This window comes from Amphibalanus amphitrite, unplaced genomic scaffold (genome assembly GCF_019059575.1).
Source record: "Amphibalanus amphitrite isolate SeventyFive unplaced genomic scaffold, NRLGWU_Aamphi_draft 000120F_arrow, whole genome shotgun sequence".
Taxonomy (NCBI): domain Eukaryota; kingdom Metazoa; phylum Arthropoda; class Thecostraca; order Balanomorpha; family Balanidae; genus Amphibalanus; species Amphibalanus amphitrite.
This window is the reverse complement of record NW_024881615.1, coordinates 977,143-1,005,041: the sequence shown is the minus strand read 5'-3', so window position 1 is coordinate 1,005,041 and position 27,899 is coordinate 977,143. Positions and strand designations below refer to the sequence as shown.

The 27,899-nt window shown below is 50.7% G+C and overlaps 2 protein-coding genes across 41 annotated transcripts in view; one reads left to right on the top strand and one right to left on the bottom strand.

The window, feature by feature from the left end:
• LOC122381465 overlaps positions 1-5,780 on the bottom strand; it is a 44,143-nt gene extending 38,363 nt beyond the window's left edge. For 11 of the 24 annotated variants that reach the window (XM_043365671.1, XM_043365672.1, XM_043365661.1 and 8 more), the window contains exon 1: positions 5,596-5,780. In XM_043365671.1, coding sequence (XP_043221606.1) covers positions 5,596-5,740 — 145 coding nt within the window. In that variant the 5' untranslated portion in view covers positions 5,741-5,780. The remainder of the gene's footprint in view (positions 1-5,595) is intronic. The other 13 variants (XM_043365659.1, XM_043365669.1, XM_043365670.1 and 10 more) reach the window with 3 other exon arrangements.
• Positions 5,781-7,662: 1,882 nt separating this feature from the next.
• Positions 7,663-27,899, top strand: part of LOC122381461 — a 29,348-nt gene continuing 9,111 nt past the window's right edge. Inside the window, exons 1-28 of one of the 17 annotated variants that reach the window (XM_043365639.1) lie at positions 7,663-7,748; positions 8,433-8,549; positions 8,999-9,235; positions 9,806-10,057; positions 10,175-10,450; positions 11,671-11,922; positions 12,359-12,634; positions 12,907-13,158; positions 13,602-13,877; positions 14,157-14,408; positions 14,744-15,019; positions 15,295-15,546; positions 16,302-16,577; positions 16,906-17,157; positions 17,273-17,548; positions 18,040-18,291; positions 18,407-18,682; positions 19,134-19,385; positions 19,508-19,783; positions 20,628-20,879; positions 20,998-21,273; positions 21,721-21,972; positions 22,090-22,365; positions 22,679-22,930; positions 23,172-23,444; positions 23,715-23,969; positions 24,110-24,373; positions 24,991-25,243. In XM_043365639.1, the coding sequence (XP_043221574.1) occupies positions 7,685-7,748; positions 8,433-8,549; positions 8,999-9,235; positions 9,806-10,057; positions 10,175-10,450; positions 11,671-11,922; positions 12,359-12,634; positions 12,907-13,158; positions 13,602-13,877; positions 14,157-14,408; positions 14,744-15,019; positions 15,295-15,546; positions 16,302-16,577; positions 16,906-17,157; positions 17,273-17,548; positions 18,040-18,291; positions 18,407-18,682; positions 19,134-19,385; positions 19,508-19,783; positions 20,628-20,879; positions 20,998-21,273; positions 21,721-21,972; positions 22,090-22,365; positions 22,679-22,930; positions 23,172-23,444; positions 23,715-23,969; positions 24,110-24,373; positions 24,991-25,151 (6,903 nt within the window). In that variant the 5' untranslated portion in view covers positions 7,663-7,684 and the 3' untranslated portion in view covers positions 25,152-25,243. Of the gene's footprint in view, positions 7,749-8,432; positions 8,550-8,998; positions 9,236-9,805; positions 10,058-10,174; positions 10,451-11,670; positions 11,923-12,358; positions 12,635-12,906; positions 13,159-13,601; positions 13,878-14,156; positions 14,409-14,743; positions 15,020-15,294; positions 15,547-16,301; positions 16,578-16,905; positions 17,158-17,272; positions 17,549-18,039; positions 18,292-18,406; positions 18,683-19,133; positions 19,386-19,507; positions 19,784-20,627; positions 20,880-20,997; positions 21,274-21,720; positions 21,973-22,089; positions 22,366-22,678; positions 22,931-23,171; positions 23,445-23,714; positions 23,970-24,109; positions 24,374-24,990; positions 25,244-27,899 lie in introns of those variants that run through there. The other 16 variants (XM_043365634.1, XM_043365647.1, XM_043365646.1 and 13 more) reach the window with 16 other exon arrangements.

The following is a 27,899-nucleotide window of genomic DNA, read 5'->3' as shown; positions in this document are numbered from 1 at the left end:
CTGACCCAGGTGACAGCGCCTTGGCAGTCCAGAGAGCCGGCCGAGCGGCACTGGACAGCCGTAACCCAACTGGCCAGTCCCCGGCAGTCGAGCGGCCCAATGACCCGGTTTGTCACCGTCTGACCTAGGTCCGGGGGTCGTCAGCGACCCAGAGAGGCGAGGCACAGGCGTCCTCCTAGGGAGACGTGACACGGGCATTCTAGAAAGATGCGTGGCACCGGCGTGCTCCAAGGACAAGTGGCACCGGCGTGCTCCAAGGACAAGTGGCACCGGCGTGCTCCAAGGATACGTGGCACCGGCGTCTTCCAGGACGACGTGGCACAGGTTCGCCCAAAGGTACGTGGCACTGGCGTGCTCCTTGGATACGTGGCACCGGCGTACTCCAAGGATACCTACGTGGCACCGGCGTCTTCCGCGACGACGTGGCACCAGGCACGTCCAAAGATACATGGCACCGACGTCCTCCACAGAGACGTGGCACCAGAGTCGTCGAGGACATTTCCACCGACGTGACGCAAGGATACGTGGCACAGGCGTCCTCCAAAAGATACGTGGCATTGGCGACCTCCAAAAATACGTGGCACCACAGCAGTGGCAGCGTCGGAGCGGCAGCTTGGCCGACCACCGACCAGCCGCTCATGTCTGCCACGGTCTAGACACGGCTCATCGCGCCGGGTGTCGAAACAAAGCGTTACCGCTTATACAGGAGATCCAGCTTTGAAACCCGCTTCAGAAATAGCTACACATGCCCTAAGCGCTGACCGTCGTGAGAGGGTGGTTTAGTCGACAGGAGGTAGACAAACTGGCAGTCGGAAAGGATTCGATGAAAATCGGCCTGGCACGGGAAAAGGTGATGATGCCCAAAGGATGCAACGACGCTCTACCGTGATGCGGAGCTTGTAATTGTCGGAGGTTGCATATGCACTGGGCCCAATCCGGGGCGGTGCAGTGAGTAACACTGACAGTCGGGTGGGGGCAAGGACCGGTCTGACGCGGGCAGGGGAGGGGTAGCTGCCGGCGGGGCGGGCAGGGACCGGTCCGGTTATACCCGCCCGGCTGGCAGCCGACGTGATGACGTCACCGTGTCGACACCGACGGGCAACGCGCCGGCCGGCCGCCTCTGCCAGCCACCGGCCGCTGCATGGCACGCTCGCGCCGATGGACGAAAGGGGGCGTCACTGCCAGGGCCGCGGCAGGCACCATTTAGCCCATGTAGGACATAGCTGACGATGACCTCGCCAGCATCGAAAAACGGAGAGTATAAGCTGCGTGACGTGAATAAATTACTTTTGAAAGCAATGTCAACATATATATTTTAACTTCAAAATACTTTCAGGCCAACAATAACGAGCTCTGCTATCAAACTGAAGCCCATATTCATCACGAAGAAGCACACCACATTAACAGAAAAACTATGAGGATAATGATAATCGCTGGCACGAGTCGAGTCTCCCCGGGAGGCTCGATCACCAACCACGGTCTTTACATTGAACGACCCTCTCTAGTCTCTAGTCTCGAGTATCTGCCTCACCAGTTAGTGTTTGGTTGAAATGGTAAAAAAGACGACCACAGCGTATCATGATCACACCAGAATGATGACGAAAATGACGACGACGACGAGGTTGTTGAACATGTCGCAGCATAGATAGCTATGGAAAACATAAGGAGCCCTGCCTGGCCCTTGGGATAGTTTGCGGAAATAAGCAGACAATAACTAGCAAATCGTTCAAAGCACCAACGTAAAATACAGGTCCAAAACGGACCTGGCGAGACCGAATAACCACGGACGAGATAGGCCATCTAGCAGCGTCACCAAGGGCGCACAGTGGACCTTTATCCACCCAGACTTAACAAGGGCGTCGATCATCAGGCGAGCCCCGGGCGATGGGTCATTATTCGACTGAACACACAAACAGTGTCCAAGCTATGGTCCCAGCCGACCTTTGGCCCGATCAGCGCACACAGCCCGCCAGACGAGCTGAGGAGGAAAAGAGGCAAGCCTGAACAGCACAGAGGGGCAACTGGCAACTTGAGATGAGCTGGCCAAATCACCGCGAATAGAAGCGTGGTGGCCTGTGTTGGGGTAGATGGCGCCGGTAGGAAAAGCGGAAGAAGGCCGTGAAGCAACGGAGTGGTGGAGAGGCGAAGCCGATTTAGAAAGGCGGAGGGCCGGTCCTTCAAAAGGCGGAGGACCGGTTCTTAAAAAGACGGAGAACCGGCCAGTGAAGGCCGAAGGGCAGGGGTGCCGACTACCTCGTGAAGATCCGGTGGCTAGTGGATGGATGGAGATGGGGGCGGCGGTGCGTGGAGAGGTAGAAGGGAAGGCCGACGGCCGGTGCCATCGGCTCGGAGCGGTTTGTTGCGTTTGGCCGCCGACCGAGCGGCTGCCTCTGACGCACAGCCGTGCCAAAGCGGTGGGCGCGGGTCCGCCCGCACAGCGCCAGAGCGCCAATCGGCTGTGCGATACACCAGAACCACTACAATAGGGAGACGAGAATCGCACAAGCTGGAAAAACTACTTGATGGGTGAGTCCTGGAGCCACCGCCGACCGAAACGCCGACCAGGACCTACTGCCGACCCAAGGACCAGAACCATCACAGAGGAAACCGCAAACGCAACTAGCATCGACTGGGCATGGATCTGTGAGCCATGGTGGTCCAAACATGAAGCAAAACATAACTTTTTGCCTCTCGACTCTAATTGATATTCTTACAGAATCAAAGAGAACTTCTGCTCCATGAGCCGTCGTCACCATGGCACAAGGCATCAGATTCATCACAGTTTAAATAACATCTCTTTAGAAGACCTAACTCAGCGCTCAACCGCGCTTTTCGCGAGCTCTGCGATTGTTTCTGTTGGCAGCGGCGACGCGGCGGTGGTTGTCGGGGCGGGCTGGCGGCCCGTTGCCTGGTTAGCTGGGTGCGTCCGGACGGCCGGCGCGCTGTGAGGTGTCGTGTGACGGCGCTCCGCCGCACACAGGGCAGCAACTGACCTCAGCACTCAGCAGCGGTCGGTCGAGCGGCGGTCTGCGCGGTCCTAACAGGGGCGCTGTAACCGGACTAGCCGCCGAGACAGGCGAGCAGCTGTTCTACCGACCGGCGAGGAACGGGTCTGAGGCCGCAGCAGGCAGCGCCGACCAGAAGACCGTTCGCAAAAGTCGCTATCCATTGCGAAGACCAGTTTTCATGCCTTGTAGCAGAGCTATTGGAATGATCAGCAGATGCAACGTGTTAGCAAGATGCTCCTTAGCAAGCTGCTTTTGTAACCCCAAGATAAGCAAATATGGGCAATGTAGCCGATTCTATTTGGCAGCCTGCTCAATTACATGAAAAGCAAGCAAATGTGAAATGTAATTCCCATTACTCTCTCGTTGAAGGAAAGTGTCCGTACATCTGAATAGAATGCGGTGCGGTCGGCTGTTCTGGCGGCCGCTAACCACTCCGTATGGCCGCCGGCCAGAGCCGGGTCGGCAGCTGGCAGCTCAATGTCACCGGCCAGCTGGCAGAGCATCGCTTCAGCCGACCGACGACCTCCGCTGGCCGACCGCAGGGCACCGCATCAGCCGCCGCCCACCGACCACCCTACACCGCATCAGCCGCCGCCCACCGACCGCAGAGCACCGCATCAGCCGCCGCCCACCGACCGCCCTACACCGCATCGGCCGCCGCCCACCGACCGCAGAGCACCGCATCAGCCGCCGCCCACCGACCGCAGCACATCAGCCGCCGCCCACCATCCCACTTCGCATCAGCTGCATCAACTGCCTCTGTTGGCCGCTGACCACCCCACATTGTATCAGTCGACCGCTCACCCCACCCACACCACATCAGCTGCCGCCCACCGACCGCAGCGCATCAGCCGACCTCCCTGGGCCGGCCGCCCCATATTAACCGCCTCTGTTCACATCACTTCAGCCAGTGGCTACCAGCCGTCCTGCGTCGTCCACTTCACGCCGCGACAGTCATCGCCTATCACTCTATAACTATACCTACATACATTAAATCAAATCTACAGCCACTCATCCTACATCACTTGATCATCCACATCAGCCGCCGCCATCACTCTACCCACACTGCATCAGCCGCCGACCACAGCCCACCTTTCCTCGCATTAGCCGACCTGGCCCCATCACTCGGGGGAGGCCACTGCCCTCCCCGCCCCGGTCACATCGGCAGCCGCCCCACCTTCCCGGCGCTGAACCTGGCACCGCCCATGTCACTCCTCATTCATCTTCAGTGCAGGCCGCTCTGCCAACGTTGGCCTGTCGCCTATCAGGCCGGCGCCTAACCCTTGATGTCGCCTGTCGCCTTGGAAGCCTTTTCACGCTCTGACGCTCCCGTGTCGCCTTTCATCCAAAGAGCTACCTACCCAACCGTCCTACTAATCGGAAACCCAGCTCCGCTATTTCTTATCCTACTAGCACAAAGGCACTAACCAGAGGCTCGCGGCCCACTCATGGGTGCAGTCACATTCGGCTTATAAACCTGTTACTGAATCAACCATAGGTGTTGCATCTAATGTCCACCGTTGTGCTAAGCGTTGGGCATGTGTGGCATTGATGGAGAGCATTAATGGTCTCGCGCCTCGAAACAGTTGATTCTGCGCCGATCTTTTACCACCGTTCTCAATGCCGTTCATACACTTTCTTTAGTCCTCTGCTGTCTACTGGACCTATTGGGAACTCATCTGGCCGTCCTACTGCTTCGTGCAGCTCACCGACTATGACTATCGTCTCCTTTCAATTACACTAGTTCATCCCGAGGGCTTGAATAAACGTCCATCCGTGCTACACTCATAATGTATAAGTACGCACACAGCTCTATAAATTCTTCGGGAAACATTTTTCACGACCATCTCACTATCGCCCTCATCTGTGGTTCGATTTCAGAAATTCATACCATCTTTAAAAAAAAGATTATGTCAACCGTATCTCCGCCGAATCGCAACGTTCCAGCGCAGTCCAGAAACGTGCGAGAACAGAGAGCTGTGGAGGGAGACAGTCTTGTTTGGCGCAAAGTCGTCTCTCATTACTGACTTATTCTCTATACTACGTAACTACCCACGCTAGAGGGGATATTGTGTCGGGCTGTCATAATATCTAATATTTTGAACAACCGCACAGAGGGAAAGCTAGGGCGTCTGTTATCACCTGAACCCCCGGCGCAATTAGTAAAATGGTGAGGGCTTGGAGTTTGCAATATTTCAGCGCTTCAGCGATGAAAATTATAGAAATGAGACGTGATGACAACCAGCCATTGACACACATTCTGTGTCGATATTCTTTAGAAGATTCAGCTACATGCATATGCACAGCACACGTACACAGCACGCACTTAGCACAATTTCATACGAGCTAACATACATAATATGCATGCACACCACTCATGCCTCGATTCGTCAACCCATTGTGCCATCAGCATTCAGCATGCCATTTATTCAAGATAAAGGCACTTGCCAAAAATATCCAGTCCCGTAAAAGTCTTGGCATTTAGTTTCACCAAACCCCCTCCTAACTCCCACCCCATACACTCCGCCGCAGCTTTATCCTCCTTATCGCCCCCAGCACCCGATCCCCCGCCAGCGGGGCTACTCACACCAGAAGACGGCCACGTAGTCGTGCTGCTCCACCAGCTGCTCCAGCTGCTTGGCGCCCACCTCCTCGATCACCGCCTCCTCCTTCTTCTTGGCGTCGGCCGGCGCGCCGACGGCCAGCAGCAGCAGCAGCAGCGGGACCCACATCGCGACGGACGCGACACCGAGCGACACCGCGCAGCGAGCGTCACTGACACCCGAGACCGGCCGGCCGGCCGCGTCGGCGCCGGCGCGGCGCGCTGCCAGCCGCCCGGCCGCCGATCGTCGGCGCCGACGGCCGGCCGCCTCACATGGCCCGGGGCTGGAGCGGCCCGCCGGCCGACGATCCGCCGCGCGGCGCGTCACACAGGCGGAGACTCACAGAAGGAGCGGTGCACGGCAGAAAACCAGCACAGGACATGTCATGGGTTGCATCCAGCGACTCAGGAACTAGCCGTAATTTGACCGGAGATACATGAGCTGAGTAAATGCGTTTGACAAAGGGATTACAGCGCTGAGCAAACAGGAAAATATGTTCCACGCATTTTCTTGCTCGCATTCGGGGCCTTTAAAACCATGCCCTCAGCTTTGCGTCAATAAGGGCACGGGTTAGGACATGGAAGGGTGTTGGTAAGCACGAGCAGCACACAACTTCGTTCTGCTCAGCATATCAAAGCTCAGGCTACACTGTCAGCGTTTTTTCGGTCTCTGCGTGATTTCGGTTTCCGCGTTTTTACGGTTTCTGCGTTTTTTCGTTCCGGGCGGCCGCCGAGTGGACGCTGTTGTTTATAGCATAGTGATGGATAAGTGATCGAATTAATTAATTATTCATGTTAAATATTATTGTATTTTAACAAAATTATAATTGAATAATTGTTTTAAAGATTTTACAACTAACCAAAATACATTTTCGATCATAATCATTTGTCAGCTTAGATACAATTTTCTGTATTATCATATTTGAAGTAGAATGAAGAGCTTTGAAACATATCTTGTCTTCTTTAATCATGAATTACACCATTTTCATCATTTACTTTTGAAACTGTTCCATCGTCACAATATTATCAGCAACAATAACTTCTAATCATTCATCACTAAAACGAAATCCCGCAGAAACCGAGAAAAAGTTCACAGCTCTGAACTTTTTTTCGGTTCCGACTCGTCGGTTTTTGCGGGTTTTCGTTCCACGGGACGCCAGACTGGCAGTGTAGCTTGCGCAATGCATTCGTTATGAGGCGAACTTGACGACGCGAACCGAAATCCTGCAGAAACCGAAAAAACGTCGGAATTCATGCTAGTGTAGCTTAGGCTTCGCTCGAACCAACCTAACCGAGCCGACTAGGATCTATTATAACCATGCCTCCATAAAATTACGAGCCATATCTTGTCATTTACATCAAACTATGATATGAACGATGAGTAATTTTCCAACTATGACATAATTATATGAAAATTGACAATTGTATGCGGTAGGGACAATGATAAAAAATATTTCCCGATGTGACGTCACTGCAGCCCGAGGGTGAAGAACGAAACATGCTTCGGGAGACAATTGAAAAAAGATAAAAACACCGGCGGATTACTATTGCCCAATGTCATAAACAATAACATGTAACCCCTCAGAAGGAAATTAAAGATGAAAATAGCGGTCAACAGTAAAAATTATCACATACTCTGTTTACATACGAGACATGTAATAATATACAATTGCGTAATCAAATGTATCGACCTATTTAGATAAGGTAGGCTTCAATAAAACAATGGCTTAAAAGCAAACTTATTTATTCGGCCAGTATTGGAACTATCGAACAAGGAATACCAAAAATTACAAACAAAACATATGGCAAAAGCAATTGTGGCTCGTGTACAAAGTTTCCTATTTTCTCAGTATTTTATTGAAAAAAGCTACTTTAGCACCCGTCGCCATCCTGGGCCGGGGAGGGTGCGGGGGTGAGGGGTGGACTGTCGGGCCCACCGGCGCCCTGGGTGTGTCTCAGAGGTGCTCCGATAAGGCCGTGCCATGGGATCCCTCCACCTGGCCGGCCGCGCTGGCCGCCTATATAGCCGGCGGCGGGGCACAGCTCTGCCGAACGGTCCCACAGCGCTCCCAAGATGCGGCTGATCGCGGTTGCCTTTCTGGCGGTCCTGGTGTCGTCGGCCACCCTGCGGCTGCCCCGTAAGTAGCGCGGCCCCCGAGCGCGCCGCGTCTACACACAGTGTGTCGTGTCGGAGTGGCGGTCCGACGCGAGTGGCCCGTGATCGCGGACGAATAGCCCCGGCAGTGTGACTGCGTGTGTGCCGCGCAGGCCCGTGCAGTGGACTCATCTATACGGCAGGAACGGTATTTGTAAGGGCGAAAGCCACTGACCAATACGTACCTAATCGATCATTACCATCCACACATTTTTACATTCACGGAACTGAAACACAGCCACCCTGTACTGTGTGGTCTCCTGTGTCACTTCGAACCTATCCTTGTGGTGGGGCATTTCTAATCAATGCCCATTAGCCACTCACTGATCCACGGAGCCACCCGCGCTCCGAGGCGACTCCGCTGCCGCCTGTAGCCCGTCTGCTCCGCCTGGCAGCGATGCATTGCGGCACAGCCTAACCGGACAGTCAGAACACCAGCCGCGGAAACAAGGACTGCTTTCATCAACTGAAATGAGTCTCTCAGTGCCTTGGGGACATTTTTAGTCAGTGTTGGTGTGATAGCGAAAAAGTAATATGATTTTATGACTTAGAAATTGGCATGAGTCCCAGGTACCAGTGCTTAAGTATGGTCCGGCTTTTTTATTGACTAACATCGGTGTGACTGTGACTGCTGTCTGATCGTCTACCATTGTTATCTGTTCCGCAGTACCGCCGCCGCGCCAGCTGTCACACAATGTCGGAAAGCACGCCAAAACCGTCATCGACTCCATCAAACTGATCCAGTCGCAGATCAGCAATGTCCGTCTCCGGCAGCAGAGCCACGGTAAGAACTGCGGGACGATCCAGAGCTGCTCAGCCAGGAACGACCGTGAGCGGTAAGCGCTCACACAATGGCGAAGGAATGTGTACATTTAGATCTGAATGCTTTCTTGCCTGGGGTAAAAACAGATTCAACAAAGTAATAAGGACGAGTTCAGAAAAGATCATCATAACCAAAAATAGGGATAGAAAGCGTCTTGTGCTGTCACAGACCATTATGCATTCAGCAAATTAAATGTTAACAGCTGCCATCTAGCCCCGGTTCCTACATGTGTAGATGAATCCCGAAAGACCTTTGCCTGCATAACATCTAGGCGACCGTTGGAGCACCACAGTTGTCCAGTGTCCACACATCCCATTACTACTCTCAACTACGCTTAGAAATTTCAATTCTTGTAGATGGAACGTACTGAATATGCACACAAATGTAACATGCACCAATTCACACTGCAGCCCAGCAAGAGCTCAAAAACCTCATCAGACAAGCTGAATGGCGGGTGGACCAGTTGCTGGTGAGTCATGGCAAGACCGACGCCGTGTCGACGGTCCACCAGGCGGCCCAGGCGCTGCACGCGCTGGCCGACGGCGCCACGGACGTCGAGTCCGGCCTGCAGTCGGCGCTCACTGAGATCCTGATGGTGATGCACCAGCTGGGCGCCGTCAGCAGCCACCAGCAGCTCGGCGAGACCAGTGAGTGTCCGTGCCAGCGGCTCAGCAGTGACACGCACTCATTTTTCAGCTTGTTCTTTTGGTTGAAATAGGAGATTAATCACGTCACTTTCCATATAATTTTAATTGCAAATTTTTAAGGTCAACGTCAGTGATTTCATATGAAGCTTTTTAAATCAATGATGACTCATATTAATACCAATCGACTAGAAATTACACACAACTTAGCGAAAAAATACGGATCCACAGCTGCAGGGAATCGAGATTGCCGAGCAGTTACATACCAATTTACCTGCAGCATAACCAGTTTATCAGTACAGCCTCTACTTTGATAGTCTATGAACCATAAAAATAAAGATTAGATAGGGATTCAAAACATTCTGTGTCGACATTTATGTCAAGGAAATGGGAAATGAGGTAGAGCCGAAAAGGTTAGACGTGTAAAATTCAAGGCAATCATACTTCTAGTTATAATGCTCAAGTTCCATGAGATCACAGTAACTCCAAGCCATGTTTTCCAGGAAATGATAACAATTGTCCATAGCCATAAAACTACTAAGGATTAACACAAAAACCGTGTGCCACCCCCAGCGCCCAAGTCTGTGATCGACGTGCTGCTGGAGGAGATCCAGGCTCTCGTCGACACCTACCTGCCCATCATCGGACCGGTGCTCGGTCTTACCGACGAACAGATCCAGGGCGTCGTCCAGAACGTCGACAAGTTTGTCGCCGACACCGAGGCTCTCGAGCACGGACAGGTGGACGTCACCGACGGACTCGAGGCCATGATCACCGATATCCTCGAGATCCTCAAGGCCCTCGGCATCGACTGGACCGCGCCCAGTAAGTCATTCAAAAACGAATACGACCGCGCGCAGGCGTCCACAAAGTACGGGCATCTTTCGTTTGCTACCATAATTCAACCATTGGTGGAACCTCACTCTTGTTCTCTGTCTTCAGCCGACGAGACTCCGACCGAGTTTGACGCCCTGCTGAAGGAGCTCGAGGCTGCCCTGGACGCTCTGCTCGACACCCTCGGACCGCTGCTGGGCCTGACCGATGAGCAGATTCAGCAGATCGAGGCTGACATCGACACGCTCGTCCTCGACATCGAGGCCATCGAGCACGGAGAGATTGACGTCGACGGCGGCCTGGAGAAGGTGCTCGCTGATCTTATTCAGATTCTTCACGACTTCGGTGTCCAGTCCGAGAAGAAGGTCGAGGTTGAGGCCACAAGTGAGTCTACGCATTTACTGAAGCTGGATCTCATGTTAGACTAATATGTATATTAAATTTGGTCGGAGTACCTACTTCGTGCGACATTCGCACATCTCGCTATGTAGCAGAAGTGCCGTTAACCCGCGAGTTGCTGGGGGGGGGGGGCGTTAAACGCCCCCACTTTTTTCGCCGGGCCATAGCATAAAAACGGCGCGCCGCAGGCGCGCCAAATTTTGGGTACCTGTAGGGAATTCATTGAAGTTTATTGTGGCAAAGTTTCAAAAAAATCGGTTGGAAATTTTTTTTTGAGATATCGAGGTTTTAGTGACGTCATAATTTCTGAGTTTTCGACCAAAAACGGCATATGTTCAAAAAATCATATAAAATCACAGAACAGACATAAAGACATGCCGTAAACGCCATTAGACTGCCAATACCATGAACAATCAAATGGCTATCTCCGATTATTGATTATCGTTCCGCATTTTCCAAAATCTTGAACTGAATCTTGGCAATTTCTCGTGACTACTTCACGACCATGATACATGAATTTCTTAAATTGAACTTTTTGAGCCAACCACGTACACATATGATAAAATGAATGTCACCATCGTGTTCTACGCTCCAAATTACCCATAAAACATGTGTCACAGGCTGCGAATATCAGTTTTGATTTTCGGGGATATGTGCCTACCCGGTTGACCTGACCTTGACCCTGACCTATGCTTGACTGACCCCTACATGGAGGTAACACTCTTGTAGGCCTTATATGATGGATTGTGCACCGTTTTGACAGAGTTTATGACGAGAGGCGCCCATTGCGAAGCCCTGAAGTCCATGCTACTGAAAGCCCGATTTCAGGTGTTTGACCTGACTTTGACCCGACCTGTGACCTCAAAATTCAACTTAAAAGTACTCATCTGAAGCGTCTTGTCGCCCTCTTTCGTTTGCCGCCTCGTGCGTTTCGCTGCGCCTATTGGTTCTCGAGTTATCGGCGGGGGGCGTTTAACGCCCCCCCCCCCCCCAGCAAACGGTGGGTGGCGAAATACCCCAGCAACTGCCGGGTTAATTAAGGAATGGATTATCTCTATCGATTAGAACAAGAAGTGTTTGTGGGTCATCCGTCAATTGTCTTGAAAAGCAGCGCAATTCAAGTGCATACATGTAAGAAAACATCCATTGTATTTTTAAGGAATAAGACGTAATACTGTAATTCACGAAAACTGAATAACTTTCAGCCCCTAAATCTACTCTGGACGTGCTGCTGGAGGAGTTCCAAGCGCTCATCGACCTGTGGCTGCCCCTCCTCGGACCTCTCTTCGGCCTCACTGAGCTGGAAGCCATCAAGATCACCAGGCAGGTGGACAAGTTTGTCGCCGACACCGAGGCTCTCGAGCACGGACAGGTGGACGTCACCGACGGACTGGCCGCCATGATCACCGACATCCTCGAGATCCTCAGGATCCTGGGAATCGACTGGACTGCCCCCAGTAAGTGGCATCTTCAACGAGAAATGCCTTACTCCTGATAACAATACAGACCAACTTACTTATTAGTCCTCACAGGTAAGGAGACATGATGCCAACTCCTTCGATAATAGTCATCAAGAAGCAACAAAGGAAACAGTATTTCAATAATTTCAATTAGTGCCGATGCGTATAAGAGTAGAGGACCATCACAAAAAGTGTGGTTATACAACAGATGCCTATCGTTACTGGAGATTGATGACAAAAGGATACCTTTTACAAGCGGGATGCACTGAGCGTTACAAAACAGGCAACACTTTCCGGGGTCTGCTAATTATCAGCATACCTAGAAGCACACATCCGCGACACTGGGTGTTCAGCACTGGCAGGTAAGTGTTCCAAGCAAATCCCTAGGTTCGCGATGATGACAGTGCTTCACCGTCTCCTACAATCCCTCCAGCGGACGAGACCCCGACCGAGTTCGACGCGCTGCTGGCGGAGCTGGAGGCCGCCCTCAACGCCTTCCTGGACACCCTCGGACCGCTGCTGGGCCTGACCGATGAGCAGGTTCAAATCATCGAGGCCGACATCGACCAGCTCATCAAGGACCTCGAGGCCGTGGAGCACGGAGAGATTGACCTCGACGGAGGCCTTGAGGCCATCATCATGGACCTCATCAAGATCCTCCACGACTTCGGAGTCCACTCAACGAGGAGCCTCGAAGTGGAGGCCACCAGTGAGTCAATAACAGTGCAAGCTAGAAGACTTCACTACATTCGTTATCTTGAAAAGAATCCGCGAATGTTGTAAACCTTATCCCTATGACAACATTGCGTTCGTAGATGCATGTAGCTTAAAAATATCTGAAACATTGTTTCGCTACTCGAACGAAATTCACCAGCAGCTGTTCAGGCAACATCAGTCAGCTTATGAAGCAACAATATGTCATGTAATTATCGTATTTAACCAGATCACTAAAACATTCAAGGCTTCCTGCCGTTTCCGTAGCCCCCAAATCTACTCCGGACGTGCTGCTGGAGGAGTTCCAAGCGCTTATCGACCTGTGGCTGCCCCTCATCGGACCTCTCTTCGGCCTCACTGAGCTGGAAGCCATCAAGATCACCAGGCAGGTCGACAAGTTTGTCGCCGACACCGAGGCTCTCGAGCACGGACAAGTGGACGTCACCGACGGACTGGCCGCAATGATCACCGACATCCTCGAGATACTCAGGATTCTGGGAATCGACTGGACTGCGCCCAGTAAGTGGCATCTTCAACGAGAAATGCTTTACTCCTGATAACAATACAGGTAACTTACTTATTAGGGCTTAGGCCTTCACAGGTAAGGTGACATGATGCCAAATCCTTCAATACTAGTCATCAAGAAGCAACAAAGGAAACAGTATTTCAATCATTTCAATTAATGTCGATGCGTATAAGAGTAGAGGACCATCACAAAAAGTGTGGTTATACAACAGATGCCTATTGTTACTGGAGATTGATGACAAAAGGATACCTTTTACAAGCGGGATGCACTGAGCGTTACAAAACAAGCAACACTTTCCGGGGTCTGCTAATTATCAGCATACCTAGAAGCATACATCCGCGACACTGGGTGTTCAGCACTGGCAGGTAAGTGTTCCAAGCAACTCCCTAGGTTCGCGATGATGACAGTGCTTCACCGTCTCCTACAATCCCTCCAGCGGACGAGACCCCGACCGAGTTCGACGCGCTGCTGGCGGAGCTGGAGGCCGCCCTCAACGCCTTCCTGGACATTCTCGGACCGCTCCTGGGACTCACCGCCGAACAAATCAAGACCATCGAGGGAGATATCGACGCCCTCATCAAGGACTTCGAATCCATTGAGCACGGAGAGATCGACGTCGACAGCGGCCTGGAGCTGATCCTTCAGGACCTCATCAAGATCCTGCACGACTTCGGCGTCTACTCGCCGAACAAACTCGACGTGGAGGCCACCAGTGAGTCGATACCGTCACTAAATAAAATATTCAACCCTTCTAGATGCTTGAACAAGATTCAACGAGTATCTTAGTTCCTTTGTCAAAACTTACAGCATTTCAACTAAATAACGCACAAAATGGTGAGAACATCTTAATCGCTTCCCGATCTAAATTCATTTCAAGGACCACTACTTGTTGATTGTTCTTTCATAAAAAGGAAATAACAATTTTTGACATCAGTTACATGGTCAAACATGACAGTATCGGACGATTCAAGGCTTCCTGCCGTTTCCGTAGCCCCCAAATCTACCCTGGACGTGCTGCTGGAGGAGTTCCAAGCGCTTATCGACCTGTGGCTGCCCCTCATCGGACCTCTCTTCGGCCTCACTGAGCTGGAAGCCATCAAGATCACCAGGCAGGTCGACAAGTTTGTCGCCGACACCGAGGCTCTCGAGCACGGACAGGTGGACGTCACCGATGGACTGGCCGCCATGATCAACGACATCCTCGAGATCCTCAGGATCCTGGGAATCGACTGGACTGCGCCCAGTAAGTGATGATGTAAGGCAATTTCTAGCAACCAATTTTGACGAGAACTAGAAGTGCGTAGCGCTTCTAGTTCAGGGTCCGCAGAGACGCATATGGGACACTTTGGAATCGTGAAGATCGGGCTAAGCGAAAGGGGATTCTTCGAGACCCTGGTATGTAGGGTTTCCCATCCCAATACAGCTGCTCTACACAAAACTGCTCTGGAACGCCTACGCAGCGAAATGAAACCAACGTAAGTGTAGCATTGGATTATGTATATCTTACTCAACACTCAAGCATCTTTCACGCAAAACGTACTAGACTTCGATACAAGCGTTCAGTTATCCATTTTACAGCCGACGAGACCCCGACGCCGTTCGACGGCCTGCTGGCTGATCTGGAGGCAGCCCTGGACGCCCTGCTCGACACCCTCGGACCGCTGCTGGGCCTGACCGATGAGCAGGTTCAAATCATCGAGGCCGACATCGACCAGCTCATCAAGGACCTCGAGGCCGTGGAGCACGGAGAGATTGACGTCGACGGAGGCCTGGAGGCCATCATCATGGACCTCATCAAGATCCTCCACGACTTCGGAGTCCACTCAACGAGGAGCCCCCAAGTGGAGGCCACCAGTGAGTCAATAACAGTGCAGCTAGAAGACTTCACTACATTCGTTATCTTGAAAAGAATCCGCGAACGTTGTAAACCTTATCCCTATGACAACATTGCGTTCGTAGATGCATGTAGCTTAAAAATATCTGAAACATTGTTTCGCTACTCGAACGAATTTCACCAGCAGCTGTTCAGGCAACATCAGTCAGCTTATGAAACAACAATACCTATGACATCTAACTATCGTATTTAACCAGATCACTAAAATTCTCAAGGCTTCCTGCCGTTTCCGTAGCCCCCAAATCTACTCTGGACGTGCTGCTGGAGGAGTTCCAAGCGCTCATCGACCTGTGGCTGCCCCTCCTCGGACCTCTCTTCGGCCTCACTGAGCTGGAAGCCATCAAGATCACCAGGCAGGTCGACAAGTTTGTCGCCGACACCGAGGCTCTGGAGCACGGACAGGTGGACGTCACCGACGGACTGGCCGCCATGATCACCGACATCCTCGAGATCCTCAGGATTCTGGGAATCGACTGGACTGCGCCCAGTAAGTGTTGGTGCAATGTATCTTATGGATGTTGCTGTTTTGCAGTGACAATATTGATCTAGCACACAGTTCATCCAGCGAACCTCCGAGATTCAAGGTAGGTAAGGTACGAAACGCTCCGTCTCCCGCCGTTACGCAGACACGGATTTCAATCAGATCGGATCAAAAGAACAAGCCTGATTACATCACGGAACTAACGTAACATTAAAGAAACGCTAGCTCGTTTCCGGTATGTGGTGGGAAATATTGCAGTTTGTAGCTTTATTTCAACAACACAAAGGGAGAATCACGATATACACTACATTGTGTACATCATCGATGTACATCATAGTACTACATCGATGTACACTACGTGCGCATGTGTAATCACGATGTGAATCTGAAAACTGGGTAATAAGCGATGTAGAATAAGGCGCATACTATGCCATTATTATATTGAACCCTTGCCCATCTAAGCAGACCTTGGCAGATAAACATCGATCTGTAGCAAGGCAATCCTACGGGTCATCATGACATTGGTAGGTAGGTATCCATCAGATCATCTAGCAAAACATTGGAGCTGAAAGGAGACAATGTAAATCAAACTGTTAATGCACAGAATTTCCGATAAGAAAATAAAGCAGAGTAGCGCAAAATCATGTAAATCTGGCTAACAATGCATTCATACATAACAATCAACCATTGGCAGCTCTCCTAGGGCACGGCATACAAAAACTGTAAGCACAACAAAAGCAACCAAATTATCCATTTTACAGCCGACGAGACCCCGACGCCATTCGACGGCCTCCTGGCTGATCTGGAGGCAGCCCTGGACGCCCTGCTCGACACCCTCGGACCGCTGCTGGGCCTGACCGATGAACAGGTTCAAATCATCGAGGCCGACATCGACCAGCTCATCAAAGACCTCGAGGCCGTGGAGCACGGAGAGATTGACCTCGACGGAGGCCTGGAGGCCATCATCATGGACCTCATCAAGATCCTCCACGACTTCGGAGTCCACTCAACGAGGAGCCTCGATGTGGAGGCCACCAGTGAGTATTGATCTAATGATAACAGAGTAAAACTCCATGTGAAAGAGGCTATGTCACGGCCCGTGTTACACGATAGTCGACTGCTCAATACAGATTCGTGGAAAAGGCATATAAGTAATAGAGGCTAAATATATATATAACTAGACAAGACACTGGCATATGCATAGCGAAGAACTTTTTACTTGTTACGTATCAATCAAAATCATTGAAAACATAGCTCATGGGCAGAGAAACACAGATGAATTTTCCATTGTCTGTGGAAAGTCAAGCTGAATGTTCTCACACAGAGCAGATACCGAGACTCTTATGCCCAATTGTTTTTCCACAGCGCCCAAGTCTGTGATCGACGTGCTGCTGGAGGAGATCCAGGCTCTCGTCGACACCTACCTGCCCATCATCGGACCGGTGCTCGGTCTCACCGACGAACAGATCCAGGGCGTCGTCCAGAACGTCGACAAGTTTGTCGCCGACACCGAGGCTCTCGAGCACGGACAGGTGGACGTCACCGACGGACTCGAGGCCATGATTACCGACATTATCGAGATCCTCAAGGCCCTCGGCATCGACTGGACCGCGCCCAGTAAGTCATTTAAAAACGAATATGACCGCGCGAAGGCGTCCACATACGGGCATCCTTTCGTTTGCTACCATAATTCAATCATTGGTGGAACCTCACTCTTGTTCTCTGTCTTCAGCCGACGAGACTCCGACCGAGTTTGACGCCCTGCTGAAGGAGCTCGAGGCTGCCCTGGACGCTCTGCTCGACACCCTCGGACCGCTGCTGGGCCTGACCGATGAGCAGATTCAGCAGATCGAGGCTGACATCGACACGCTCATCCTCGACATCGAGGCCATCGAGCACGGAGAGATTGACGTCGACGGCGGCTTAGAGAAGGTGCTCGCCGACATCGTCAAGATCCTTCACGACTTCGGCGTCCAGTCCGAGAGGAAATCCGAGGTTGAAGTCACCAGTAAGTTCATTGCAACGAATAAATTGTGACATCTCTTGGTCTTTAGCAGCCCAAACTTTCAACCAAGCTGTCAACTGATAATGTGATTCGATAGCTTTATGATTTAGCATACACCTTAAACAAAAGAAGAGAATGAGGCATTTGCATAGCACTTATCCAAAGTGTGTTCTAAGTGCAGGATTGCATGGCATTGAACGGTTTGACACATCAATCCATGCCTGACTAGAAAAGAAACTAAAAAAAAAAAACGCAAACACGTTCTGTTAATCCGTTCCTCGATAGCGAAAGGAGTTGGTAACTGCTTAGTTCAATTCTTACTAGTTACCGACCGATTTTTAAGAAGAATATAACCTGTAAATGCTTCCTAGTAGAGTTAGCAAGAGAAACACCCACCCGCCGACAAATAGAAATAACAACCAAAGATTCAGCACTTATAGTCCTCAAACGTTACTGCATGGCACATGCGTGACGTCAATTTTCACCGCCCCCAGCGCCCAAGTCTGTGATCGACGTGCTGCTGGAGGAGATCCAGGCTCTCGTCGACACCTACCTGCCCATCATCGGACCGGTGCTCGGTCTTACCGACGAACAGATCCAGGGCGTCGTCCAGAACGTCGACAAGTTTGTCGCCGACACCGAGGCTCTCGAGCACGGACAGGTGGACGTCACCGACGGACTCGAGGCCATGATCACCGACATCATCGAGATCCTCAAGGCCCTCGGCATCGACTGGACCGCGCCCAGTAAGTCATTTAAAAACGAATATGACCGCGCGAAGGCGTCCACATACGGGCATCTTTTCGTTTGCTACCATAATTCAATCATTGGTTGAACCTCACTCTTGTTCTCTGTCTTCAGCCGACGAGACTCCGACCGAGTTTGACGCCCTGCTGAAGGAGCTCGAGGCTGCCCTGGACGCTCTGCTCGACACCCTCGGACCGCTGCTGGGCCTGACCGATGAGCAGATTCAGCAGATCGAGGCTGACATCGACACGCTCATCCTCGACATCGAGGCCATCGAGCACGGAGAGATTGACGTCGACGGCGGCCTGGAGAAGGTGCTCGCCGACATCGTCAAGATCCTTCACGACTTCGGCGTCCAGTCCGAGAGGAAATCCGAAGTTGAAGTCACCAGTAAGTCCATAGTTTTTAAAAGAAAGACATGCCGCAGCTTTTGGTATGTAAGATATCCAACAAAATATGTCGTCTTAATTGTCATACGATTAAGCACAATAAAAAGAGCTGAGGACGATGAACAAGCCTGGTTGAAAAACATTTGTGAGCGTAAGATTTCAAGGTGTTGAACCGTTTCAGCACAATAATCTATATCCAGTATGTAAACTTCAAAAAAGAAAGCAAAAGAGAACATGAGTGGCCAAGCCGTTCTCCGAGTGAGTGACAACGGTTACAGCCGTAACAATTTAAATCGATTCTAGAGCTGTGAGAAGAATGCAGACTCTAGTTAAATGCTCCCACAAATAGTTTAGTGAAAGAGAACAGGACAACGAGTCGTTCAGCGTTTTACATTCGCCATACTGTTTTGGAACATTGATCCATGGTTGACGTTAATTTGTGCCGCCCCCAGCGCCGAAGTCTGTGATCGACGTGCTGCTGGAGGAGATCCAGGCTCTCGTCGACACCTACCTGCCCATCATCGGACCGGTGCTCGGTCTCACCGACGAACAGATCCAGGGCGTCGTCCAGAACGTCGACAAGTTTGTCGCCGACACCGAGGCTCTCGAGCACGGACAGGTGGACGTCACCGACGGACTCGAGGCTATGATCACCGACATCATCGAGATCCTCAAGGCCCTCGGCATCGACTGGACCGCGCCCAGTAAGTCATTCAAAAACGAATACGACCGCGCGAAAATGTTCAAAAAGTGAGAAAGGTCTTTCCTTTCACTAACCTTTGTAATTCAATTATGATGGACCCTGACTCTTGTTCTCTGTCTTCAGCCGACGAGACTCCGACCGAGTTTGACGCCCTGCTGAAGGAGCTCGAGGCTGCCCTGGACGCTCTGCTCGACACCCTCGGACCGCTGCTGGGCCTGACCGATGAGCAGATTCAGCAGATCGAGGCTGACATCGACACGCTCATCCTCGACATCGAGGCCATCGAGCACGGAGAGATTGACGTCGACGGCGGCCTGGAGAAGGTGCTCGCCGACATCGTCAAGATCCTTCACGACTTCGGCGTCCAGTCCGAGAGGAAATCCGAGGTTGAAGTCACCAGTAAGTTCATTGCTTCGAATAAATTGTAACGTCTCTTGGTCTTTAGCAGCCCAAACTGTCAACCAAGCTGTCAACTGATAATGCGATTCGATAGCTTTATGATTTAGCATACGCCTTAAACAAAAGAACACTGGGAAAACAGTTTCTCCATTTTCGGTCTCAGAGACCAGTTTTCGGGCTAATGTCCCCTATTAAAAACAGACCACACATTTTGAGAATACTTTCTGAGCAAAACCATTAATCGCAGAAACAGATCTCAGTCAGTACCCATTATCGGTGTCAAGCTTTTAAAATTAGTCTCACTATGAAACCAGTTTTCAGCCCGATCCCCAATTTCGGTCTCACTTGAATCCAGTATTCGGGCTGAAAGTACATGAGCCCTAAAAGGAAGTCTTACTGAAACCGTTTTTAAAATCACACATTTGAGGCTTGTTTCAGCACTCAATTGAGTCCTTATTCAAAAATGTTCGCAAAGTGTTTTCTGAGTGAAGAGAATAAGGCATTTGCATAGCACTTATCCAAAGTGTGTTCTAAGTGCAAGATTGCATGGCATTGAACGGTTTGACGCATCAATCCATGCCTGACTAGAAAAGAAACTAGAAAAACGTGAACACGTTCTGGTAAACCGTTCCTTGATAGCAAGAGGAGTTGGTAACTGCTTAGTTCAATTATTACCAGTTACCGACCGATTTTTAAGAAGAATATAACCTGTAAATGCTTCCGAGTATAGTTAGCAAGAAAAACACCCGCCGACAAATAGAAATAACAATCAAAGATTCAGCACTTATAGTCCTCAAACTTTACTGCATGGCACATGCGTGACGTCAATTTGCACCGCCCACAGCGCCCAAATCTGTGATCGACGTGCTGCTGGAGGAGATCCAGGCTCTCGTCGACACCTACCTGCCCATCATCGGACCGGTGCTCGGTCTTACCGACGAACAGATCCAGGGCGTCGTCCAGAACGTCGACAAGTTTGTCGCCGACACCGAGGCTCTCGAGCACGGACAGGTGGACGTCACCGACGGACTCGAGGCCATGATCACCGACATCATTGAGATCCTCAAGGCCCTCGGCATCGACTGGACCGCGCCCAGTAAGTTATCTAAAAATGAATACGACTGCGCGAAAGTGTTCACAAAGTACGAACATCTTTCCTTTTGCTACCATAAATCAACCATTGGTGGAACCTAACTCTTGTTCTCTGTCTTCAGCCGACGAGACTCCGACCGAGTTTGACGCCCTGCTGAAGGAGCTCGAGGCTGCCCTGGACGCTCTGCTCGACACCCTCGGACCGCTGCTGGGCCTGACCGATGAGCAGATTCAGCAGATCGAGGCTGACATCGACACGCTCATCCTCGACATCGAGGCCATCGAGCACGGAGAGATTGACGTCGATGGCGGCCTGGAGAAGGTGCTCGCCGACATCGTCAAGATCCTTCACGACTTCGGCGTCCAGTCCGAGAGGAAATCCGAGGTTGAAGTCACCAGTAAGTTCATAGTTCTAAAAAGAAAGTCATGCCGTAGCTTTTGGTATGTAAGAAACCCAACAAAATATGTCGTCTTAATTGTCGTACGATTAAGCACAGTAAATAAGAGCTGAGGACAATGCAAAAACCTTGTTAAAAAGCATTTGTGAGGGTAAGATTTCAAGATGTTGCACCCTTTCATCACAACAATCTATATATCCAGCATGTAAACTTCAAAAAGCAAAGGAGAATATGAGTGGCCAACCGCTCTTCGATGAGTGACAACGGTTACAGCCGTAACAATTCAAATCGATTCTAGAGCTGTGAGAAGAATACAAGCTCCAATTAAATGCTCCTACAAATAGTTTCGTGAAAGAGAACATGACAACGCAGCGTTCAGCGTTTTACATTCGCCACACTGTTTTGGAACACTGATCCATGTGTGACGTCAATTTTCACCGCCCCCAGCGCCCAAGTCTGTGATCGACGTGCTGCTGGAGGAGATCCAGGCTCTCGTCGACACCTACCTGCCCATCATCGGACCGGTGCTCGGTCTCACCGACGAACAGATCCAGGGCGTCGTCCAGAACGTCGACAAGTTTGTCGCCGACACCGAGGCTCTCGAGCACGGACAGGTGGACGTCACCGACGGACTCGAGGCCATGATCACCGACATCATCGAGATCCTCAAAGCCCTCGGCATCGATTGGACCGCGCCCAGTAAGTCATTCAAAAACGAATACGACTGCGCAAAGAGTTCACAAAGTACGAACATCTTTCCGTTTGCTACTAAAATTCAATCAATGGTGGACCCTGACTCTTGTTCTCTGTCTTCAGCCGACGAGACTCCGACCGAGTTTGACGCCCTGCTAAAGGAGCTCGAGGCTGCCCTGGACGCTCTGCTCGACACCCTCGGACCGCTGCTGGGCCTGACCGATGAGCAGATTCAGCAGATCGAGGCTGACATCGACACGCTCATCCTCGACATCGAGGCCATCGAGCACGGAGAGACTGACGTCGACGGCGGCCTGGAGAAGGTGCTCGCCGACATCGTCAAGATCCTTCACGACTTCGGCGTCCAGTCCGAGAGGAAATCCGAGGTGGAGGCCACAAGTATGTATATTAGTATGTGATGATGGTTAGTGTCAAGACGTATTCCACGTCTTCAGAAGAGTATTGAAGTTGAACTGTCAAACTATAATTGTATACTTCAAATTCTGATGCGTCTACCTATAGTTCTACGTAAGGGTAAGGCACATAAAAGTAGAAAAGCAAAATACAATTATGATTGCCTTGGAGAAGAACAGATAAACTACTTATCAAAAACAGATAAAGTCGGGATCAATGATACTATTGATATAAATCGCCCCCATCATGTATAGGTACCGAACTTTGCCGATAAGCCAACATTTTTGTTTGATTTCAGCGATTCCAACGATCATCGACATGCTTCTGGACGAGCTGCAGCACATCGTGGACACTTACCTGCCCATCATTGCCATCGCGACGGATCTCACTTGGGCCCAGTCGCAGGCCATCATCGAGAACTTCGACAAGTTCGTCGCTGACGTTAAGGGCATGGAGCACGGCACCATCGAGATCGCCACTGGTGTCATCGATATCTGCATTGACATTCTGCGCGTTCTGGAGGCGTTCGGCGTCGACGTCACCCTCCCCTGTGAGTTCCACATAACCGGTCGTTTAGTGGCATGTTAACAAGTAAAATTATCTTCAAAGACGACGTTGGCTAAATAATCAACGTGAAATATGCTGGGAAATTACCTTCAACCACTTCTAATTCCTAAGAAAACTACGCTGTATTCATTAAATTATCATTTTTAGCGCTTTGCTAGTGTTCTTAACATATATGTAGCGCAAACGTGACGCATGGATGTCGACAATGTCACCTGGTTCGCCAGCCACGGACGTGCCGACCACCCTCGACGAGGTGCTGTTCTGGCTCGAGAACGGACTGAACGCCGTGCTCGACATCGTGGGGCCCTTCATCGGTCTCGACTACGACGCGACGAAGCAGGTCGAGGCCGACATCCATACTCTTATCAACGACATCCGCGATCTGGGCGACGGTCGCATCGATGTCGACCGCGGTCTGGAGAACATCCTCACCGATCTGCTGGTCATTCTCGGCGACTTCGGAGTGCCCACCAGCCAGCGCAAGGGCGGACTCACCAGTACGTGCAAGCGCACACACATTTGCAGCTCAGTCCAATGGGGTTCGCAGTTCGCTAACGAATTAATGCTGCCGTTAGGACCCATGGTCCAGGGATGCTGGGATAAAATAGTAGTGCCTGACAATTGACGCCTCCCATGAATTACAACGGTACATAATGTCATTGGCAAATAATTTAATCACATAACTAAGTTACGAAAAGGTTAAGAACGCCTTGCGTTCAGTGGTCCGGAGGCGCACGAACCCCACGTTCCTCTCCGGCTGTTCACAGCGGACACGCCGTCAACGCTGGACCAGCTGCTGGAGGAGCTGCAGGCTATCGTGGACCAGTACCTGCCCGTGCTCGGGCCGCTGTTCGGACTCACTGACGAACAGATCGCCGGCGTGGTCACCAACTTCGACAAGTTCGTGGCCGACGTGGAGGCGCTGGAGCACGGCACCGTGGACGTGTCCACCGGCGTGGAGGACATCGTCATCGACCTCATCGAGATCCTCAAGGCCCTCGGCATCGACGATACTCTCCCCAGTAAGCGCTGGTCCGATATGACACTACAGAAGCAGAAGCGACGCAATTCGAATGATTGAATGCGAGCTTCTCGAAACTGGTTCCATTTCTCTTTATATTCTTGCACCGACGTGAGGTTTACCGATTTTGTGTGTTCGCAGCCGACGACACGCCGACCGACCTGGACGGTCTGCTGGCGCAGCTGGAGAGCATGCTGAACACTCTGCTGAACACCCTGGGACCCATCCTTGGCCTGACCGACGCCCAGGTCCAGCAGGCCGAGGCCGACATCGACACACTCATCAAGGACATCGAGGCCATCGAGCACGGACACATCGACATTGACAGCGGCCTCGAGAAAATCATCGTGGATATCTTCAACATCCTCAAGGACTTCGGTCTGCCCGTGCTCAGCCCTGAAGCCGGTGAGTATTGGAGTGGGTAAACGGGATAAACGGCATGGTGAGTGAAACGGACATGCTTGCCTAGCAAGGCTCAATTATGAAAATTTCTGGAGCCGAGAAGTGATATGAGGTAAAGAAACTCGAAACACAACGAAGGGCTCCAATCGAGACCAAGGAGGTTCATGGACAGTTCCGGTATTTCATGGGCACACGAGCCACTGAACTATTTTAGAAATTAGGACCTTTCAAAAAGAATATAGATTAGGGTGATATTTGACACATCAAATGAACCTATGGTTTGCATAATGCATTTGTAGGGAGAATTAAAGCTTCCTTTTATCATTCACGTGAAAATATTTAACATTGTTAAAACTGTCGTGCCAAAACGGTGAAAAAAGGCAGGCAGTGATTGCAAAATGAATATGGAGTAACTACCCAAAGAATTCTTCAGCATCTTGGTCTTAAAAATTGAAGTCCATCAAAACCCTGCCTAAAGTGTTATCCAAGACATGGACGAAGCATTTCCCACCAAAATTCCACCATCAAAGAGGAGGTGCAGGATGATCAAGCTGTGCCTTACTGAGACCGTGTGACGCTTGCCGCGCCCTGCCGCCAACCTCTGGGTGTCTGTGCCGCAGCACACCTGAGCCTGGTCGCCCGGCTGGCCGAGCTGCGGCGGCCGCTGACGGGCCTGGTGGCCTCCCTGCCGCTGGCCGCCCGCGCCACCGTCCGCGCCGACCTGCATCACCTGGGAGCCGTGTTCCACCAGCTCGCCGTCGTAGTGCCCGTGCGCGCGTGAGCGTCACTAGCAGAGCGCTCTGTTCAACACTGATTGTACCTACTGTACTGAGTCGGAACTAGATATAAATACAGCTGTGACGATTCTTGGTATTTAGTGTTTGAATGATGTTCGAGAGATTGGTTGGACGTCGGACCGGGGTCCGGGGTGTCTTTCTGAACCGAGCGACATCACTTTCACGCCAATTCATTAACTTTTTTGAAGGTGGGAGGGTCCCTTTAATCCGCGCCGGGACGGGGTTTGAACATCCCCCCTGCGGTTTTCGCAGATATCTCAAAAACGGCGGCGTGGCACACCTGTTAGTGCATCTTTTCCGCACATGTTGTGAAAATGTCAGACCCAGGTCGCTTCAGGTCAGGTTACCAGGTCACGCCAAGTGACCTCACCTCAGAAAAAATCAGAATGCTCGTCATAGCTACACGGACTGAACGATTACCTTGAAACTTCCAGCGTTTGATAAGAGTAACAGTATCTATAAAACGTAGGTATATCTCGGAATTTCGATATGGGTGACCAAAGGTCAGGTCAATTTTGCGGCCTCGCCATTATAAGTCAATGGGAGAAAATTGAAAGCATCTGTTTTGCACGAACGCCATTCTAGACACTCTCAAACATCGGGATGCAGGTAAAATTGACACACTGAACCGGAAAATGGCACCTGTGACCCCTCGTTAAGTCCCCGAGGTCATCTCAGGTCACGAATAGGGGAAGATGGGGAACACCGCCATTTGGGGAACACCGCTCACCCCGATATTAGAAATATAAAAAGGTCTAGGGCGACAGATGACTGTCTTCTGGTAGCGTGACGAGACGACAACAGAAGTGCAGGTATGGGCAGTGCACCACATTGGTTTAGGGGCTTTGCGAGAAATTCCTAATTTTATGTTTCGTAAATACGTTTTATACCTTTTCTAGCATAATAAGCAGAAGAAAACTGATCTTATTTCACAGACATTAGTCCTGAAGTAGTATTTTTGCCATAATTAGGACTCATCCAAGCATTACGTGCTCCTGCTCGAGCGGAATTTTTGTCGTGCTGCCATATTGAAGGATTTTTAGAAAATGCAGACACTTGGGTAACACCGCCTATCTTGGGAAATTAGGTATTTAATAGCACATTGTGACACCTAACCCAGGAGTGGCGCATTTCAAATAAAGAAAGAACGTTGTTGCTATGTTTTACTTTTAGAGGATAATGAAAAAAAAAAAATTTGGGACTTAAAGTCGTCTAGTCATATAAATGAGTACTATATCGTACCAGGGATACATTAAAATCGTTTCCATTGTATTTTATAAATATACTAAAACGCCTGGACATTTACGATAAGAAGAAGTACAACTTAATAGTCTAGCAATCTGCAAATTTCGTTGCCTGCTGAGCTCGGGCAGTGTTAACCAACGGTCGGTGTTACCCCGAAAAATGTAGACATTTACTAAATGTGGAATAATGCAATTATGAACGACACTACAAGAAAACAATTGGTTGATATGCATGTAAAAATGATGCAACAATCCAATGAAACTGAAAGATTGATCATTTGGCCAAAAATTACGCGAATAGACCCTAAAAGGTTAAGGGGGTCGGTGTTCCCCCGTCATCCCTACCTAGTATCTAGCAGTTTTTCGCTAATAACTTCTGATAGAGGCATGCTAGAGCGATGAAAACGCCTTAGATGTGTTCGGCTCGACGATGCGGATGGAATGATATGCAACACGACCTTTTGCGGTCAGGTCATGACCTTGAACTGAGGTCAAATTTTCAAGTTGACCTTTCAAGGTCAAATTATAGTTCATTCGACGAGAGGAAAACGATTCTGGCAATAGAAATGTCGTGGCTTTTTTAGTCAAAACTTATTGTCAAAAAACACCTTTCGTAAAAACAGCTATTTTTGGAGTTTTTGCTCTCTGGAGGCTAAATCGTTGACCTAAGGTCAATTTTGATTATGAACTTATCAAAAGAAGAGTTCAAAAATTATCGATTGCTTTTCCATGCGTTTTTCTAGCTATCACAGTTCCTGAGATAAATCCATGTTTCTGAGAAATATAATGACATTTGGCAAATTTTGAAATTTGATGACCTCCAGTGACCCCAATATTGCTCTAGGATGAAAAAAAATGACCGAAATACTTTCAAACGTACGCATTGAGAGCTATCGACTGCTTTTTACCGCGACTTTCTAGCCCTCTTAGTTTTTGAGTTAGAGGTGGGTGGTACACTGGCGGATCCAGGGGGGCCACGGGGGCCATGCCCCCCCCCCCAAAGGCGTAAAGTGGCCGGTTTGCCCCCCTCCCCAAAACGTCCGAAAAAAATGCTAAGAAAATATACCTTGATGGAGGTTTTTAGCCACTTGGTGAAGTAAAGCTTTCCACAGCATAATATGGAAGCAATATGGTAGCAGTGAGGGTCAGTCAAAAGTTGCGCGAGAGGAGTCGACCTTAAAAAAAGACTGTTGTTGGCACGTGTTTATGGCGCGGCAGCTGGTAGTTGGCGGTGTTTCGCGTGGTGTGGCATCACTGGCCGATCCAGGGGGGGGGGGGGGGCACGGGAGCCTGAGGTGCCCCTGACAGGTCCATGGTGCCCTTGCTAGGCCTGTGGTGCCCCTGGACCCTGGCAGGCCTGTGGTGGCTCTGGCGGGCCTAGGGTGCCCCTGCTAGGCTGCTGATGCCCCTGGGACCTGACAGGACTGCGGTGCCCCTGACAAGCCTAAAGCGCCCCCAACAGGCCCGTGATGTCCCCGACAGGCCCAA